Here is an 18,945-nt window from a genome sequence, read left to right on the forward strand (position 1 = left end):
TCTGGAGAAATGTAGAAATTTCTGAGGTTATACTGACCACATGACTAATCCCAGAAGATGGGTTAAAGAAATGCGAACCTACGTTTATTGCATTTGTAAATTTAGAGTAAGCTTTTGACACTGTGTACTGAACTACACTCACTGAAATTTTAAAGATAGCAGGGATATAATATAGAGACTGAAAGGTTATTTACAACTTGTACTGATACCAGGTTGCAGTTATAAGAGCTGAAGAAAATGAAAGAGAAGCAGTAGTTGAGCACAAAGTGAGACAGGACTGTAGCCAATCTCTGATTCAGTCTGTACAATGTGCAAGCTCTGAAGGTAACTCAACAGAAATGTGGAATGAGGATTAAAATTCAAGAGAAAGAAGTAAGAACTTTGTGGTTTGCTGATGACACCGTATTTCTGTCAGATACAGCTAAGAACTTGGAAGAGCATTTGAAAGTATTGGGTAGTGTCCTGAAAAGAGATTATAAGAACACCAATAAAAGTAAAACAAGGGTAATGGCATGTAGTCCAAATAAGTCAGGCAATGATGCAGAAATTAGACTAGGAAATGAGACACTAAAAGAAACATCTGTGTTTTTATTATTTGGGCAGCAAAGTAACTGTTGATGGCTGAAGTATGGTAAAAATGAAATGCAGACTGGCAATAGCAAGAAAAGCATGTCTGAAAAATAAGAATCTGTTAATATATAAGCCTAAGTGCTAGGAAGTCTTTCCTGAAGGCGTTTTATCTGGAGTGTAGCGTTTTATGGAAGTGAAATGTGGATGACAGGCAGTTCAGACAAAAGGAAGATACAAGCATCTGAAATGTGCTGTAGAAGAATGCTGAATATTAGGTGGGTAGATTGAATTACAAATTAGGATCTACTGAATTGAACTGGGGAAAAAAAATTATGCACATCTTGACTAAAAGAAGGGATCAGTTGGTAGGACACATCGTGAGACATGAAGGAATTATCAGTTTGCCAATGGAAGTAAGTGTGTTTGGGATAAAAACTGTAAAGGGCGATGAAGGATCGAATACAGTAAGCGATTCAAATGGATGTAGGTTGTGTGCGTTATGCAGACATGAAGAGGCTTGAACTGGATAGACTAGTGCAAGGAGCTGCATCAAACCAGTCTTTAGACTGAAGACCACAACAACAACAACAACAACAACAACAACAACAACAACAACAGATGAAAAATGTTAATTATATGTATCATTAATGTTTTCAGGAAATTTTATGTAATTTATTTACAGTAAAGTAAAACTAAACCTATGTCTACTGCACACTGATTTTAGTATGATGTATAAGAAATAATAGATTTCATTGCTCCTCATAAATTATTAATTGTAAGGAAAAGGGCTATGAATACATGTTGAGAACATATTCCTTGCCAGCAATTGTGTTTCATTATAATTTTAGTTTCCATTTCCTTGCTTTGAGCTAAGCAAACTCATTAGATATGTCATTGAAGATCAATTTAACAGCGATGTGTATTCTATTGACAAGATAGCTGAACTTCACATTTCCCTTCACCCACAAGCAATTTATCATTTTTTAATTTGCTGAAACTTTGTTGACAAGAATCTGCAGCCACGAATTTTCATAAATATACTCAAAGCTGTTTAAAACAAACTTCAAAATATCAAAGGGGGAAACAGTGCCAGTGTTCAACAACTCCTACCGGAATGTGAAAGCCACTCTTTTGTTAATTAGCTCATTGGTATTGATATTTCTGCTATATTTGACATCAAAATCTGCTGTAAATTTTTCAAAAGAATGTATAGAACACTCATTTTAGATGTTCCCAATAACAAATTAAAATGAGATCAAATTGTATGTTTTGCGTGTAATCCATTTCCCATTTCACATATTCTAACAAATAATTTGAAGCACTCTAGCTGAAACAGTTTCACTGTACTCACATTCAGGACAACAGTTCATATGCCCGACTGCTCATCCTGATTTAGGTTTTCCTCGATTTCCCTTGGTTGCTTATGGCAAATGCTGGAATGGTTCCTTTGAAAGGGCACGGCTTATTTCCTTCCTAAATTGAGCTTGGGCTCCATATCTTAATGACCTCATCGATGACTAGATGTCAAACACTAGTTTCTCCTTCCAGCCCTCAGTTGGCAAAAATCAGAAACCTTCAGTCAAATAGCATATTTGCTTCAGCACACAGTCTCCAAGCTTTGAGAGCCTACAATACCATAGTGAAATTGCAGTAGAAACTCCAGTACTGTACATGAACTACCTGTGTAAATGGCAGCTGTATATACCAAATGCATTGCTGACGCTTAACCACTGCAATGCTTGTTCAGTAACCGTCTTTCTAGGTTTAATTTTATTGCCAACTTTTGTGGCCCGTCTGTGCCTACACCCTCGGCGGGGGTTTCTCTCACCATGGCCTTGGAACAGGCCTACTATGAATGGCATATGACGCTACCAGAATAAAATAATCCTAGTCTGAACTTTTCAACAAAATGGAAAAAAAACAAGTGGTCTCCACATATTTGTATGAAAATTAATGATGAATTTTGTTTCCTACAGATGCTAACAATTTTCAGCTGTAGTCTTGCACACAGCATTAATTGATGAAATTTCTCTGTTACATCACTGAATAGCCACTGGCTCTCCTATTCAACTTTTAGGAAAACTACTTCGACAGTATGAGATTTTCACTCTGCAGCGGAGTGTGCGCTGATATGAAACTTCCTGGCACATTAAAACTGTGTGCCCGACCGAGACTCAAACTCGGGACCTTTGCCTTTCATGGGCAAGTGCTCTACCATCCGAGCTACCGAAGCACGACTCACGCCCGGTACTCACAGCCTTACTTCTGCCAGTACCTCGTCTCCTACCTTCCAAACTTTACAGAAGCTCTCCTGCGAACCATGCAGAACTAGCACTCCTGAAAGAAAGGATATTGCGGAGACATGGCTTAGCCACAGCCTGGGGGATGTTTCCAGAATGAGATTTTCACTCTGCAGCGGAGTGTGCGCTGATATAAAACTTCCTGGCAGATTAAAACTGTGTGCCAGGAAGTTTTACTTCGACAGTATCTCTTCACTTTAACAAATACTTCACAGGCAGCATATTTCATAAATAGTAATGGTATATTAGATATGAACGAATGTTTTGTAGCAGCCCCAATAAATTCTCTCTTGTATTACTTCTTGCAATTTCATTTCTTGTATTCTTTAAAAAACATAATTCTTAAAAAATCTACCCCCACACTGAATGCTTAATCAAACACATTAATATCAATTCCTGAAGTGCAGTTTCATTACATATTGTACAGTAGAAGAAATGCTTATTCATTCCATATAGTACTGAATTCTTAGGCACAGCATCTCATGGAATTTAATCACTCAGCATAAAAATCATCGTAGTGGGTCTAAACTCAATGTGCTGCTTCATAGAATTCATTAGGGATGAGTTAAAATGAGCTGATTGTGTTGAGAGAAATGAAAACTTCAAAATGTCATTGTCCTGTGTTCTTGCATACCAAAGTTACATAGTCTTAAGGAACGAACGCATTTGCTAATTTTGTAAACTAGGTTCATGTACAGCCATAATATAGTACTGATGGGCTAAATTACAAGTTTGTCAGGAAGTATTTTCTTTTTCATGTTAAACACATGTAATAAAACCTTCTGTCTTTCTTATATCACTTTATTTTTGCTGGTCCCACTATGACTCTGCTCTAAGTTAAGACAACTTCCTGATAATGACAAATAGTGAAGTCATAATAAAAGTCATTGAGCCAGGTAAGTAACCCTTCTTACCCTGTGTGGACAAGAAATCTTTGTAACAGCATCTCTGAAATCAATGGGTTATTGTATAGACTTGAATGTGTAAACAGGAAAACCAGCATTCCTACATCAAAGGTAAGTTCAGCCAGTTCCGGAAAAGAACATTAACATAAAATATAAAAAAATGAAGCTTGTTGTACGTAAGTGTCTCAAAATACTAGGGAAAAAGCACTTGAATTTAATTGCATCTAAATTTTGGAGCCTCAAACTTCTGTATCTAACAACTATAATTTGAAATAGGTAGATTGAGAAGAACTTTTAAAATGATTTTGAATATTTCAGACTGATAACGGGCAGGAATTTTGTGGCACAAAATGTATTTAACAAAAACAATAGCTTAAGACTTTCACCCATTGTATTAAATATACACTGTCATATAATTTGTCTGAAAGAGACACTTTAACAATAACAAATAAATATGTATATGTGATCACACATATTGTCAACATTTCATTTCATGCATTGTAAGTTGCCAAGTATCTATTTACAAAACTGATTAATACCTGCACCCATACATACCACAATGTGTTTAAATTTTGTACACTAAAAGCAAATAAATGGCTATAAACCATATTCTGCTTTTACACGTGCACAAATCGTTGTAAATTGTAAACATAATGATTCCACAATATCAAATGTATCAAAATAGTGCATCGTTATCCTGTGAATAATGTTGATACTCTGTTATACTTAAGATAAACTTCATAAAAAATTATCTAAATTAATTTTTTCAAAGATGAAAGAGACGACAACGTCAATCACTCAGCTCCTGGCAGGCAAACAACAGGGAGAAGTCTTAAAAATAAGACATATCCTCAATAATTGTAAACAACAAATACACTGCTGATGTCCTACAACACCTGGAACATTCAGTTGCTGTCCTTACTTTTACATGCCAATTTCACACAACAATATTTCTTGAAACTCACATTCATAATGAACATGTTTTTGTCCAATTTTTCTGCCCAAGTACATTAACTGTGACAATGCCGAGTATTTAAACTATAAATCAACAATTAAGATACATCTCAGGACTTCTAATATACTGCACAATTGCAAAGATGAAAAACCACTGCTCTGTAAAGTTAAGTGGAAAGCATACAGCAAAATTCAACAATTTTTTCTACTTCAATTATATCAGAAACTTACAAATAAACGTGATAAGCTACTCCGAAGGCTCTTAAAACACAGACTGCCTGCACACACAAATGAACAAAAATTCAAGAATCGTATACCAGCTTACATGAAAACAGATGCAGCAAACGCAACATGTTACAAAATTTATGTACTGTACGTAACAGATAAAGCACAAAATATTATATGGTCATGATGTTACTAGAGCCAAAATATTTAACTGATGCACAATTGTCAAATTTAACTACTTGGAATTGGTGGGGTTACCTTGAAAAATATAGTAAAAGTCAGATTTCTTGCTCAATCATAAAGTAAGTTTCCTGTAATCTCCAAATTTTGTAAGAATTAAATTTTGCCTGCATGAGCATGCTCTGAGAAACCCCACTTCAGTGAACATGTCAAGATATGGACTATCTTAAAACAAATTACGAGGTTCAATATGCTTGTAACAGTTGTTACAACGATGGCGTCCATACGTGACAATGCTTTGCACACACCCAATGTCCTCTGTCTCATGTTCTCTGACATTGTACACTTTTTTCTGTCCATTACACTTGTAACTAACAATTCACATATATAACAAATTAAAAACCATTACCTAAAACTGACTGATACCATTTTAGACATAAAGCATCAACTATATAACTCTCTGTCAGTTTTTCAAAGTTTCTGCATCCGATCATTAAATGCTGTCATTGTGACTTGAAAATTTATGTCTGAATCACTATACAACACTTTCTTGTAATATACAAATGGTGGAACAGCTATGAGACTGCTTTATTTGTGTGGTTTTTAATGTTATTTTGACACGAGAACCCCAAAGTAAATAAAATATCACAAAAGTATTCACTGATTCTGCTAATACTTATACCTTAAGAGCATGATCTACTTTTAAAAAACAAATGAAAGCACGATATTAGAGAAAGTGCATTTGAGTTGCAAATGTTGGTTGTAGGACAAAACAAAAATAATAGAATATTTGTAAGTACTGATCTTACATGTTTTACCATTCATATAAGAAGCTGTACTTCAGGTCCAATTAGTAATTTGAAAGTTTTCTCCTGATCACTGCAGCGTTCATACATCTCAAATACTTCTCCCCCTAACGTTTTAGTAACAAATACACTAGTTATCATCTATATGACTCAATACTCTGAAGTTTAGCTTTGGGTTCTACCATCCTAAATGTGAGATGCCTTCTAAACAGAAGAAAAATCATGCAAATAACATCATTCAGGCTGTGTGTATGTGTGTGTTTGTTGATTGGGTGCTAACTCACTCAGAGAATACATATGATATATGTTTCATCAGACTAGGAATGATGACAGCGAACCAATAAGTTTGTCCAGTTGCCATGTATACCAGATGTACAATTAGGACCAGGCTCACCTCAGGTAAGACAACACTGCTGCAAGTGGGCTCTGGTCTATGTGAAACATAAAAAAAATGTGATGATTTAAAGAGCTCACAGAGCAAAATATCACTCTGAATTTTGCTTGCAGTAAAGCCAACAAGAATTGTAACAACAAATTCATATGTTACCCTTAATGGGCCTTACTTACATGACAACAGATACATTGTCATAGCTAAAACTTAAGTTTTATATATATAGCAATAACAAGACAAATGTGCCACTCAGTGTTAAGGTCTACCAGTACCTAGGGCAACTGTAGCGAACATCCAATGAGCTCTCTTAGTTATTTCTCAAAAATAGCAAAAAAGAAAGATCACAGTCTTTGTTTCCAAATGTTTCAAACACATTATGGAGCTTATACCCATATGTGGAGCCTTTACTTTCACATAGGATGCTCTCCAGAACCACAAATCACAATATTAAAGAAAAGGTAAATCACAGGCATGGTGGAACACTGCATGATGAAATATCCATGGAAGCAATTTATCTGCTTGTATTTGTTTGCTGTAGTATTTAACAGGATATGATAAAATTCCACCATTTGAAATTGCACAAAATAAACATGTATACAACGTTAATATGCACAAATCTTAATTAACTGATGAATTTAAATATAAGCCAGTCTCATTCCACAAGAATGCCATCAAAATATTTGACAATTAGTGGCAGAACTACGTGGGGACAATGTTCATAGAACCAACAACACCAGAAAAATTGAGATACAAAAGAGGAAAAATGTAGCAGAGATTTGGATATTAGGTCATATAGCAGCAACAATAATACAATTTATTAATTAAAACCAGGAATAGTACAGCCTATACTTTGAAATAGAACATAACAAAAAATTTTGTGCTCCAGATATATATATAGAAAGATACAGAAACTGTTTTCACATAATGTTGCAACAGTATAACTCACAATTTAAAAAGTAGAAAAAAATAAGAGCAAAATGAAAGTATTTCTGTTCTAATACACAACTTTCTTTGTATTGTTAGGTTTCATATATTTTGTACTCATGTTTTTAATTTGAGCTATGAATTTAGTTACTCATGATTAATAAGGAATGAGTAGTTAAAATAACTGCACTGAAATAAAAAGATATTTATTGTTGTCCAGCTTACTTTAAACTACTGGCTTAAACCTATAAGAAATAAAAAGACCTAAATTTTCACTTTCCGAACTCCACTAGGGTCAATATGACCTATAAGCAAATTTGAAGGAAAAAAAAACATTCCACATGGGAAAAATATATTAAAAACAACAATTCTGTGACTTAACAAACAGGAAAGCGCTGATAGACAGACACAATTAAAAAACACACAAACGAAATTTCAAGCTTTCGCAACCCATGGTTGCTTCATCAGGAAAGAGGGAAGGAGAGGGAAAGACAAAAGGATATGGATTTTAAGGGAGAGGGTAAGCAGTCATTCCAATCCTGGGAGCGGAAAGACTTACCTTAGGTGGAGAAAAGGACAGGTATATGCTTGAGCGCGTGCGCCCACACACACACACACACACACACACACACACACACACACACATGTAAAGGCTTACGTGTGTGTGTGTGTGTGTGTGTGTGTGTGTGTGGGGGCGCGCGCGAGCGAGCGCGCGACCGTATACCTGTCCTTTTCTCCACCTAAGGTAAGTCTTTCCGCTCCCAGGATTGGAATGACTCCTTACCCTCTCCCTTAAAATCCATATCCTTTCGTCTTCCCCTCTCCTTCCCTCTTTCCTGATGAAGCAACCGTGGGTTGCAAAAGCTTGAAATTGTGTGTGTGTTTTTTCTAATTGTGTCTATCTAGCAGCACTTTCACCATTCCCTTGTTTCTTTAAAACTATTATTTTCAAAATATATAGCTGTCTCCCTTCAAGTTAGTTGTATCCCACATTTTGTTCAGTTTTATATTGACAACACATTTGAATTTATTAATGGTTTTTGCACTGAGTACCATTAGTTGCGTATGACCCCCATCTAATTTTTTCATTTTTCTTTTTCTTGAACGTAACATAGAATGATGAGCATCATATTGAATAGCCACTATAGGAAACACCTGCAACAATGAAAATAATATTCCCACGTATTTTTGTACCCTTCCCTCAGCTGCAGTTGTGTATTACCTCTGTAGTTGTTAGTGTTTAGCCTTAGTGTATCAGTGAATTACATTAAGAGTAGAAAACATTTGAGTAGTTCTTAAATACACCCAGTTTGGAATGAAGAAGGGAATTGAAATATCACCTGATGATGAAGAAGAGATTGATGCTATTATTTCTGAAGGCAGTGAATCAGCCGAAGATTCTGATGACGGTTTTGGAGATTTGGATACTACTCTTCCTAAGTTGATGACACCTCATTTGAGAATGTTTTCAAGCAAGTATATTTCATCTAACATATATTTAAAACAGCAATGATGATGATGAAAATAGTAATGAATAGTAGCTTGCAAGTATATATTTAAAATAGTACTTCAATTGCTTTTGGATCCAGAAGTCGAAAATAATGGAAGAAAAAATCCTGTTAGATTACTTGTGAGGCAGCCCTCATGAAACATATTTAGGAAAGACTTCAGGTCCAATGCGGCATAGTGTAAGGAATGTAAATACTGCACAGTCAGCATGTGAATTCTTTATGAAGCCTATTATTTTCCACAATATTTTGAACTGAAACCAACAAAGAAGGTGACAATTTCTAAAACAGATTTATAGATCTTGACAGAGAAGAATTTGAATGCTTTCTTGGCCTGCTTATACTTACAGGAGTGTACAAAGGTCATAATGAGGGCAATAGTGAATTTATGGAGCCAGATTTGGCTGATCTCTTTTCAGTAGTTCTATGGCTAGGAACCAACTTACAGAATATCACATTGTGTTCGAACCAATGGTGCACAGCAGTAGTGACAAAGATAGACCCAGTAAATTGGCTCAAATGAGGGTACAAATGAAGGGTGGGTAAGGACATTACACAAAGTATACAAACCACACGAGAATATTACAGTTGATGAACAACTGGTAAATTTTAGAAGGTGGTGTCCATTTCAAAAAATTGCTTGGAGCACTATGGCACTTAACTTCTGAGGTCATCAGTCCTCTAGAACTCAGAACTACTTAAACCTAACTAACCTAAGGACATCACACACATCCATGCCCGAGGAAGGATTCGAACCTGTAACCGTAGCGGTCGTGAGGTTCCAGACTGTAGTGCCTAGAACCGCTCAGCCACCCTAGCCAGCTGTCCATTTTACCAGTATACCCCCCAAAACCCGGAAAGTATGATACCAATATATGGGTTGCATCTGACACCACTAATTACTATGTCACAAACCTGAAAGTGTACACAGGAAAGGATCAAGACCAGCTCAAAGAAATAAATCAGGGAAAATGAGTAGTGTTGGAACTGACAGAACAATCATCCAGGAGTTGTGAAAATATTACAAAAGATAATTCCTTCACAAATTTGGAGTTGTCAAAAGCATTTGAACGAAAACATATTCCACTGCTTAGAACCATAGGAAACAATTGTGTAACTACCTAGGAAAGAACTGCAGCTACAAGTCTTTCTGGATTCCATGAATCAACTACAATAGTTTTCTGCTGCCCAAAAAAGGGTGAGAAAGTAACACTGCTGAGTACTAAGCATTTCTAAAGAAAATACATGAATGTGAAGCAGCAAAATTTATCATAATCCTAGACTAATGCAACTAAGTCAGGTGTCGACACAACAAACAAACTAGTCAGGACAAACACTACAAACTGTATGGTAAGAAGATGGCCCATGGTTATTGCTTATATTAGTACCCTGAATGCTCTCAGAATTTGGATGGACTTATATCCTGACTCGAAGAAACAAACAACCAACAGAATTTCTTCTTGAACTGTGAACATCTCTAGTACTAGAAAATATCCATGAAAGTGCAGAAGATGTTTCTGTCTGAAGACAACAGCCAGAGTTGCTTTTGTTTAAAATGTGAGGATGTTTAAGACTGAGGATGAAGGCAACGTCTAAAACTGCTTATACATAGTTTTCCTGTTTTCAACTGAGTTATGTCACTTTATAAAAACAAATGAAATACTGCCAATATATCCAGCGTAAATTACTTGGGGTCTTTATGACCATAGGGACACTCAGTGCAACAAAAAATCCTGGTAATTGGAGGGTTAATTAACCTAAAAAAATTTAAGCAGTTGGAAAATCATGAATGGAGTACAACTGTGCATATGAGGATAGTTCACTACTCACCAAATAGAATTGCTGTTGCACAGAAAATAGCTACAATATGAAAAAAAAAACATTAACTACTACGTTCCTATTGTGCAAATGATTAAAAGAAATGACATTTTGTGTGGTACTCAGGAATTGCTGCACAACTTTTATTGAGACTACACAGAATTTTTTTAAATATTCAGCTAATTATATAAAATAGATTTCCATAACCTTTGCATATACTGGCCCTTCAATTTGACCTTGAAGATTCACTGGTTCAGGTATGTTGAGCAATAACAGAATTCTTAAAAGTACTGTGCAACACCACCACCCTGTCTGTGGCATATATCTTTAGAGAGTATACTAGGACTATGACAGCAGCAGTTTTCACATTCACATTCGGCAGTTTTCACTACAAAGTAATAAAAATTATGGGACAACAAATTATACATATCATTTACATCTGGACTTATTCTATTCTGAGAAAAATCTTGCTGAGGTTTACCGTAAGAGAAAACAGACACTTTATAAGAAAACATCTTTCAAGGCAACAACTGCGCACTTCAGCAGCAAACTTTAAAAATCTATGTTTCTATAGTACAGCTAGCACACCAGCTCTTTAATTATTTCTATAATGAAAACGGTAGTTTGCTTTTAGTTAATAATTTTAGATTATTCTGACCCTCAGTAACTGCAAAGATGTTTCAGCTTTCTGCCTCAAACCCATTGTACTTTTATTGAAATGTTTGTCATTTCCAAAGACTCATCACATGGATATGCTTAGTGCTTCCTTTCTAAATACAGTTTCTGACTGAAAAAAGTAATAGTCACTTCCATGGAATCCAAGAGTATAAATCAAGACCACATCAATTACAACATTATTTCCTTCATTCCCCTGTTCTATTGTGTTGCTTAATTATTTTAAATTTTATAACACTGCCTGCAATTTTCAGTGGTGTGACACCTTTTGTAACCTGTACAATCAACATGGGGGGTAGATGCCACAAATAAAACTTATCATCATCAAAATTAATGCTTCAGTGCTTTGGCAGTTGTACCCTAGCACACCAGGTGTGTGTTGGGACAGTTCAGCTTTAATATGTCTGAGTCTTTGCTCAGCATTTATGCCTCAATAACTTCTTGATGGCCAGCACTTGCATAAATCACTGCATGACAGACTAGTGTAAGAGATCAACGACACAGGCACATGCACATACTGAACAATGTTAATAACTGGCAAGTTCATTAAAATGTAAGGAAAATGTTAATCATTTTGTATATCACAACAATCCAATTTCAAAATAATCTAAAAACTTTATTCTTGGTTTTATATATATATATATATATATATATATATATATATATATATATATATATGTGTGTGTGTGTGTGTGTGTGTGTGTGTGTGTGTGTGAAAAATTTTGCACATAGGTCACAAAGAATTCCTTCTGCAGAGAATTCCTTTCTAGCCGCAACAGCAAACTGGAAATTTTCCACAGCCAAATTCAAAACAGTGACGTTTTACATCTGCATGGTTGCAAGAATTTGGAATATATCTCAACATTTTCACAAAATCAGTCATCTTTAATGGGTTTTTCGTGTCATCTTTTCAGGATGTACAATATATATCAAACTGCAAATGCATTACATTCTTAGTGACTATGACAGGCATCACTGACATCCCAGAATACCACAGGTTTAAGAATTTAACATAAGATGTAGGAACCATTGTCACTATAGTATCTTTGTCAAATGAATGTCAACTCAAAGTTTTGTAAACTGAATAACTGCTTAGCAGCTAAATACAGCTTAAAGATAAAAAAATGGGCCATTCATGTCATACACTTTTAAGATGTCACAGCCTATATTCAAGGCAAACAGCATCAGAAACCAGAAGTTCAGAACAAAATTGTTTTGATAACTGCTGATGACTTTGACTTTCTTATTAACTAACTATGTGGTCAACATACACACTTTTCTTCTTCTTCTTTTTTTTTAAATACAAAAGACAGAAAGTTTCTTTTTTTTTCAATCTAACTTTAGTCAGTTTCCATATTCAAATAATGTTTATAATAGATGGCAAATAATAAGGAAAAAGGAGCACATAAAACATACTGGGAACCGATTTCACATTTTCAAAAATTAGACAAGAGATGTATAAATTCAGGCATTAACTATCATGTATCAAACTTTATTGTACATTTATTATATTGGTTCTTCCTATAACCACCCTACTTCCTACCTCCCCATGACTGAGATAAATTGAATTGATTTTCCTAATTTTCATGACCATTGAAACACTTTTAAACCTACACTGATTTCTTTAACTGTTGTTTCAAACGTAACTTACACTTTCAGTTTGTTGCAACTGCCTTTTCTCCATCCAGTGCCAGTGACCTATTTACTCTGTCATTGTCTTCACTTAGTGAGAGCTGGTCAAATAATAACATACAATACTTTTTCGTTTTAAAATATTACACATCCCATTCTGTATTATATATATTCATTCTGTATTTTTAGGATTATGTCTACTTTACTTAAAGCCCAATTAACAGCTTAGAAAAATTTACTTCTGGAGCCTTCAGGAGTATTATCTCACTCATGTCTATGGTAAGCATTGGAAATGAATTAAATTTAATCATTAATAATTGTTTCTTCTGCACACCCTTAGGGATTCTATAGATTTGGTTCTAAAACAACTAGTGCACTACTTTTAAAGCAGTTCAAAGTCACTGAAGACTATAGGCTGCAGTTCATGAAACTGAAAGGCAATATTTTCCACCTGTATTTTAGGATTACTGCGATATTTATTATGAAAAATGGGCATATCTCTTAAAATCAGCTAGACAGAGTAAAAGTAACAATGTAATACACTAGCCATCAGCCATCATGGATGTGAATAAGGCGTTACTTCAAACCTTTCTAGTTGAAAACTGAGCCAATCTCACTATTCATGTAAAATATAAATTACACAAAAACATAAATTAAATGATGTACCCAGTAGACAGAAAAAAATTTTTTTCACACCAATAAAGATAATGTATATACATGCCAACTGAAGATCCCATTGAGAATAATCGAATGAGGAAGTTGGGGTACTAGCTGCCAGATACAAACACACGCCATAAGTAAAAGTCAAAACACAACCAACTAAAGATTACATATATGCACTAACACTGATAATAGCATTACATTTATTCTGTAAAAAAAGTAGTTTTTATTTACAATGTTCAAAATGTATTTAAAATTTTGTTGTAATGTTTCAGACTCCCACAAATAACTTAGCAGGACCCAATTCTTTACTTTAAAACACTTTGGCTTGGATTTCACACATATTAAAAATGTCATTTCCTTACTCATCTCAGACTTAAGCATAAACAGTCTTCAGCTTACTGATTATGATAATGGAACCTCACAGTCTAAAAGAAAATTGGACAGTTAGAAAATTGATAAAATAATTTAGCAATCTTAAGTAACAAGAACATTAGGGGAAAATTAGGGCAATTTTAAGTGGTCATAATCTGAATTTCAGACATTCAGAACAATAAGAGAATAACTACAAAGAATTTTTTTTGTGTTAAGCTAGACGATAACGGCACAATTTTAACGGAGAAGAGATATCCACTTCATCAGGGTCAGTGTTTCTGTTTTTATCAGACATGTTTAAATGAACAGTAGCCAATCATGTCATCTAATGCAGTAAAATTGTAAAAATTTAACAGACAGTTTTCATATAAAACAAGTGTGTCTTTGCTTATCTGATAAATAGCTCAAAAGAATTGTTTTGGCACTCTTTTCTTAAACTACTTGTACAGAATGTAGCATTTTTTCCTCTTACTCCCAACACTAGCACTCCATATATAAACTAACATCCCAAGATTTTACACGAGGGTATTCCGATATTAATGACACACATTATTTGTGCAAAATATCCTGGACTGTCCACATAATGTCTCTGATTTTAAAATAAAACATTTAAGTACATCATAGCAAAACTAAAAACTGTCAAATTATGCTTCTGCAGAAGACTAGTTCAGCGAGTGTGGATTTCAAACTTGAAGAGTTGCCACTGTTAGAAGCCACTCAAAGTAGTGCCAGTTTCAGTGCACAACTTTTTAATAAATACTGTTAAAATCCAAAGTACACAGCAAACTAACATGGTTAGTCAGATGACTGCCATGTAGTATTACTCAGTGCTTCATGTGTCTTATGAGAAAGATAGATGATGCACAATATGCAACATCAAACTTATAGCAACCTCTACTATGCACTCTTTTCCCATTTATAAAGGACTGCTTATATTAGCATGGTGAGTACAACATAGCTTTGTGGTCGTACAGAAAGGAAGGGAGGGGAGGGAAGGAGAGAGATCTAAAATGGAATAAACAACGAAGGGGGAGGGGCAGAGGCAGACCTAAATATGTATGGGATCTCAGCTTCAAAATATGAGAAAGTGTATTTATTCTGCATACAGTTAAATCTACTCAATTTTTAGTCCCAAAAATGTGTAGATGAAAATAAGAACTTGTGACTAAAGGGTTCTGGTTAGATTTTGCACAATTAATACAGTAAACCGATGAAAAATATTTTCCAAATTGTGATAAACTGACAAATTTTTGAGACAGTAATTATCAAGATGATAGTACTCACTCACACCCATATTCTTAGCATTACCTGTGTTGTAAATGCAAACCCAATCCAGAAAAATAATGAAAATATTACAATGGAGTTATAAGATATCTAAAACATGGACAAATGCTATCATGTTAATTCCAAACATACCAGACATGCACTGTCAGTTATCACAGGTCCTTAAGTATACAAGTACAGCAATCATTTTCATGCATTCTTGTTGACGGCTTCATTTTGTAATAATGTACACCCACAGCTCCATTAAACACTTATTTATATACACAGTTTACTTTTTTGAACAAGTCTTATGGCCATGAAGCATAAACGTAACTAAAACTCTATACACAAGATAAAAATGAATAAAATACAACAAAGCACAAAACTTAGGTATGCAAAAAGTTTATGCCCGAGTAAGTGCCAACGCATTAAAAACGTAACAACCGTTCTATGCCCTTTGTGAAGGAGGACATGTGGGTACAACAGTGCAAGAATTGCCAGCCACATTACTGTTAGATGACCCAGTTTCTTCAGTAAACTAAATCACTGACTTATTACCCAAAATCTAGTCTTTATGAGATACGACATTAAAATGTAACATGATGATTCAGTCAGGTAAACAGTATAATATGACACGATGTCACATAATAAGTCAGTGTTAAAAACATAACTGAATGTCTTATGAAGCACATAGCCGAAACAAAAGGTATTACAACATATACAACATATTAAGAAATAGTAGGTAACTATAATATAATTTTAACATGGTCACTGTAAACATCGGCGATCTTAGGGGACTACATTACACATTTACGTAATCCCCTCAAAAAACGTGACAGTGGTGGAAATAGAATACACGTGAGCATTCATTTTCACGATATAGAAACACAGTCCCACAAAGCCAAACAACTTCACATAACACAAAACATTAATACACCGATAAATGCTCAGTTATCTGGTATTCCAAACATATATTATTTGTACAATAATACTTTGAGATATTTATTCATTTCACTTTAACTATTACGCAGAAGGACCTTCCCACTCAATAAGATACTGTGTCTTACCCATTGGAGTAGTCCTCTTAGCTCTAATTGTGAACTTCTCTCCAGCAGCAATTCGATTTGCTGCACCGAAATATATATTGACTGATGATTTGAGATCATCCATAGATATCTGTACAGGGTTTTGTTTCACTGGTGAAGATTTTAAAGATGCAGACTGAGAAACTAATTTTTTATCACTGACTTTTGTTTCTTGTCTCTGTGTTGCTCTCAAACGCCTTCCATTTAATGCATAATCCATACAGCTACCAATCTGACCACCATTGACACTGCTGGAAGGTGATGGCCCACCACTACTGCTCGAATACATGCTTCGCAATGAGCGTACTGAAGTCATGCCACTAGACCATACATCATTTGGTTTTACAGCTTGATCTGGACGCGTTGGAACATAGGCCGCTGTTTTACTTGCTGTTCCTCCAGATGAATTTGCTAAAGATTGCACAGAGCTTCCACTAACTGAACCCAAACGACTGCGACGATGCCTACGCCTCTTCACTTCACCATTTCTATCTATTCTAATATCTTTCTCACTTAACTGCCTTTTGGCAGGTCGTGGGGGCAATGGATGGGGGAGAACTGGATTGAGAGGAAGAGGAAGTGTAATTGGATTTATATTCTGAGAGTTCTGTGTTGCACAGGAACTAAACAAACTCCCAGAAACATTCAAACCACTTGGTGCTGCAAGAAGCTCAGTTAAGCTGTGAAATGGATTATTTTTCCCCTCAAAATCTTTTGGCGGTGGAATAAACGAGTCCAGTGTTCCCCGGGATGAGGTTTCATCACCACTGGTATCCCCAGGAGTTGAAGGAGGAACAAACGAAATTTCTGTTGGTGGAACTGTTTGAGAGCCAGGACCTGCAGCTGATGATTCAGTTGGCACTGGAGTTGTAACTGTGGATGATGATGAAGATGCAACTGATGGAACAGCTTGAGGTGTGTCTGGAGTTGATGAGGACGGAGGTGTAGGTGGTAATTCCTGGCTGCTTTTCTGACTCTGAAAAAAAAAAGTAAGTTAAAAACAAGGCCAAGCAGTGTATGTGTGTGTTTTTTCCTCACAGGCAGTTTACTTTGGATACAAACCTGTGCAATTGCATTCTTAAGCAATTTCCGAGCTTTACGGGCAGTAAAATTCTTCGCGTGGTTCTCTATCTGTTGCTGTTTATGCCGCCGCCGCCTCAACAACCTTTCTTTCTGTGTTTGAACAACACAGCCTCTTAGGTTTTTATGCCTCCGCCTTAGAAGAGTCTGCTGAAGTGTATACCGATTTGCAGGCGACAAAGAAGATGACTTCTTGACAAAACCACCACCACTATAGCGATCAGAGTTTCTTGCTGAAACCTGAAAAAACATTTAAATAAACCTTAGAGTTTATTTATAAAACTGTCTTTGCTTAGTAGACTACTAAATTTGTTTAGTCAGAATAATAAATTTTGGGTCAAAACAAGTATACAATAAGTCACCTGTTTCAAACAGGAAAAAGGTGGGCAACATTTCAGTAATTTAGGAGACTGTTAATCTTCAAAGACTGCCACATAAACTCAAACAGAATTACAATTATTAACACAGTTTATTATCTTCTAATTCTTCTTTCAATACACAAATTCTGTAATGTCTGAGGAAACTTCTGCCATCTCTCAAATAACAACACAGACCAGACTAGTTAATTCCAATGCTGTGTACGGTTAGAATTACAAGCATATTGCCAAATTGAATGACTGGTGTTAATACTAAAAATATCTGTCAGAATAAGAATAAAATTAATAAAGAACAGTGATGTTCAGTTTATTACAAAACTGTTGATGACCCTATGTAGCAGTATCACAAATACAAGTGTGACTATATGCTATTATGATGTCAAAAGAAACTACGTGTTTACTTTAGAACAGTTAAACATTCTAAACACTAATGAGAATAAATGTTACATTTTGTGAGGATGAGAAAAATGACGACATTTCACATTCTTCTAAAATCCAAGTGAGAAATATATTATAAAGCAAATAATTTGTTTTAAACATATTCTCTCTTGATCAAAACTACATTAGAACATTATTTTTTCCTTATTAACAACATCAGTAGTTACTTTATTTTATAATTAATAAGTATAGGTGAAATGCACATTATTTTTATCACTACCATAGAAAACACTACATTCGTACTGATGTGACACTAAGGCTGAGTAATCCTGAATCAATCATATCTATTATTCTCTAACCATCTCTCACATTTTGTTTCTATAGCTACCATATTATTAACTACTTATGCTATCTTCTGCTCCTTACTACAACTACCTTTTCACTTGCTGTATGTCTTGCATCAGACATGGAATTAATATGTAATATCTTAATTCCTGGTGTAGGTGGCAGTCCATTTGTAGTGGGGTGGCCATCATTTGTACAAGATGGTGAAATATCTTTGGAGTTTGCATTTGCTGACCCTCCAGTCTTAATGGAATTTTGATTGCTGCCTGAAGAGTTTTCACTGTGACAAAATCCTTTACCAAGGTGGCATTTTCCTGACACAAGTGCACTGAAAGTAATTTTTCATTGTAAATTACTCTTAAACAAAAGTAAAAATAACACTGCAAAATCTAACAGAAACTACTTATAGAAATGTAAATTCAATAATGCCTCCTCCTTGAAGAGTACATCATCATCATCTCTTAAAACCTAACCAAATTCCTAATTTCAAATTT

At 35.1% G+C, this 18,945-nt stretch overlaps 1 protein-coding gene across 2 annotated transcripts in view; it reads right to left on the reverse strand.

The window, feature by feature from the left end:
• Positions 1-12,120: 12,120 nt before the first annotated feature.
• The window catches only part of LOC126297681 (metal-response element-binding transcription factor 2), a 121,864-nt gene continuing 115,039 nt past the window's right edge, over positions 12,121-18,945 (reverse strand). For both annotated transcript variants that reach the window (XM_049988792.1, XM_049988791.1), the window contains exons 10-12: positions 18,542-18,779; positions 17,334-17,591; positions 12,121-17,247 (exon numbers count right to left, since the gene is read on the reverse strand). In XM_049988792.1, the coding sequence (XP_049844749.1) occupies positions 16,210-17,247; positions 17,334-17,591; positions 18,542-18,779 (1,534 nt within the window). In that variant the 3' untranslated portion in view covers positions 12,121-16,209. The remainder of the gene's footprint in view (positions 17,248-17,333; positions 17,592-18,541; positions 18,780-18,945) is intronic.

Source organism: Schistocerca gregaria, chromosome X, assembly GCF_023897955.1.
Source record: "Schistocerca gregaria isolate iqSchGreg1 chromosome X, iqSchGreg1.2, whole genome shotgun sequence".
Lineage (NCBI taxonomy): Eukaryota > Metazoa > Arthropoda > Insecta > Orthoptera > Acrididae > Schistocerca > Schistocerca gregaria.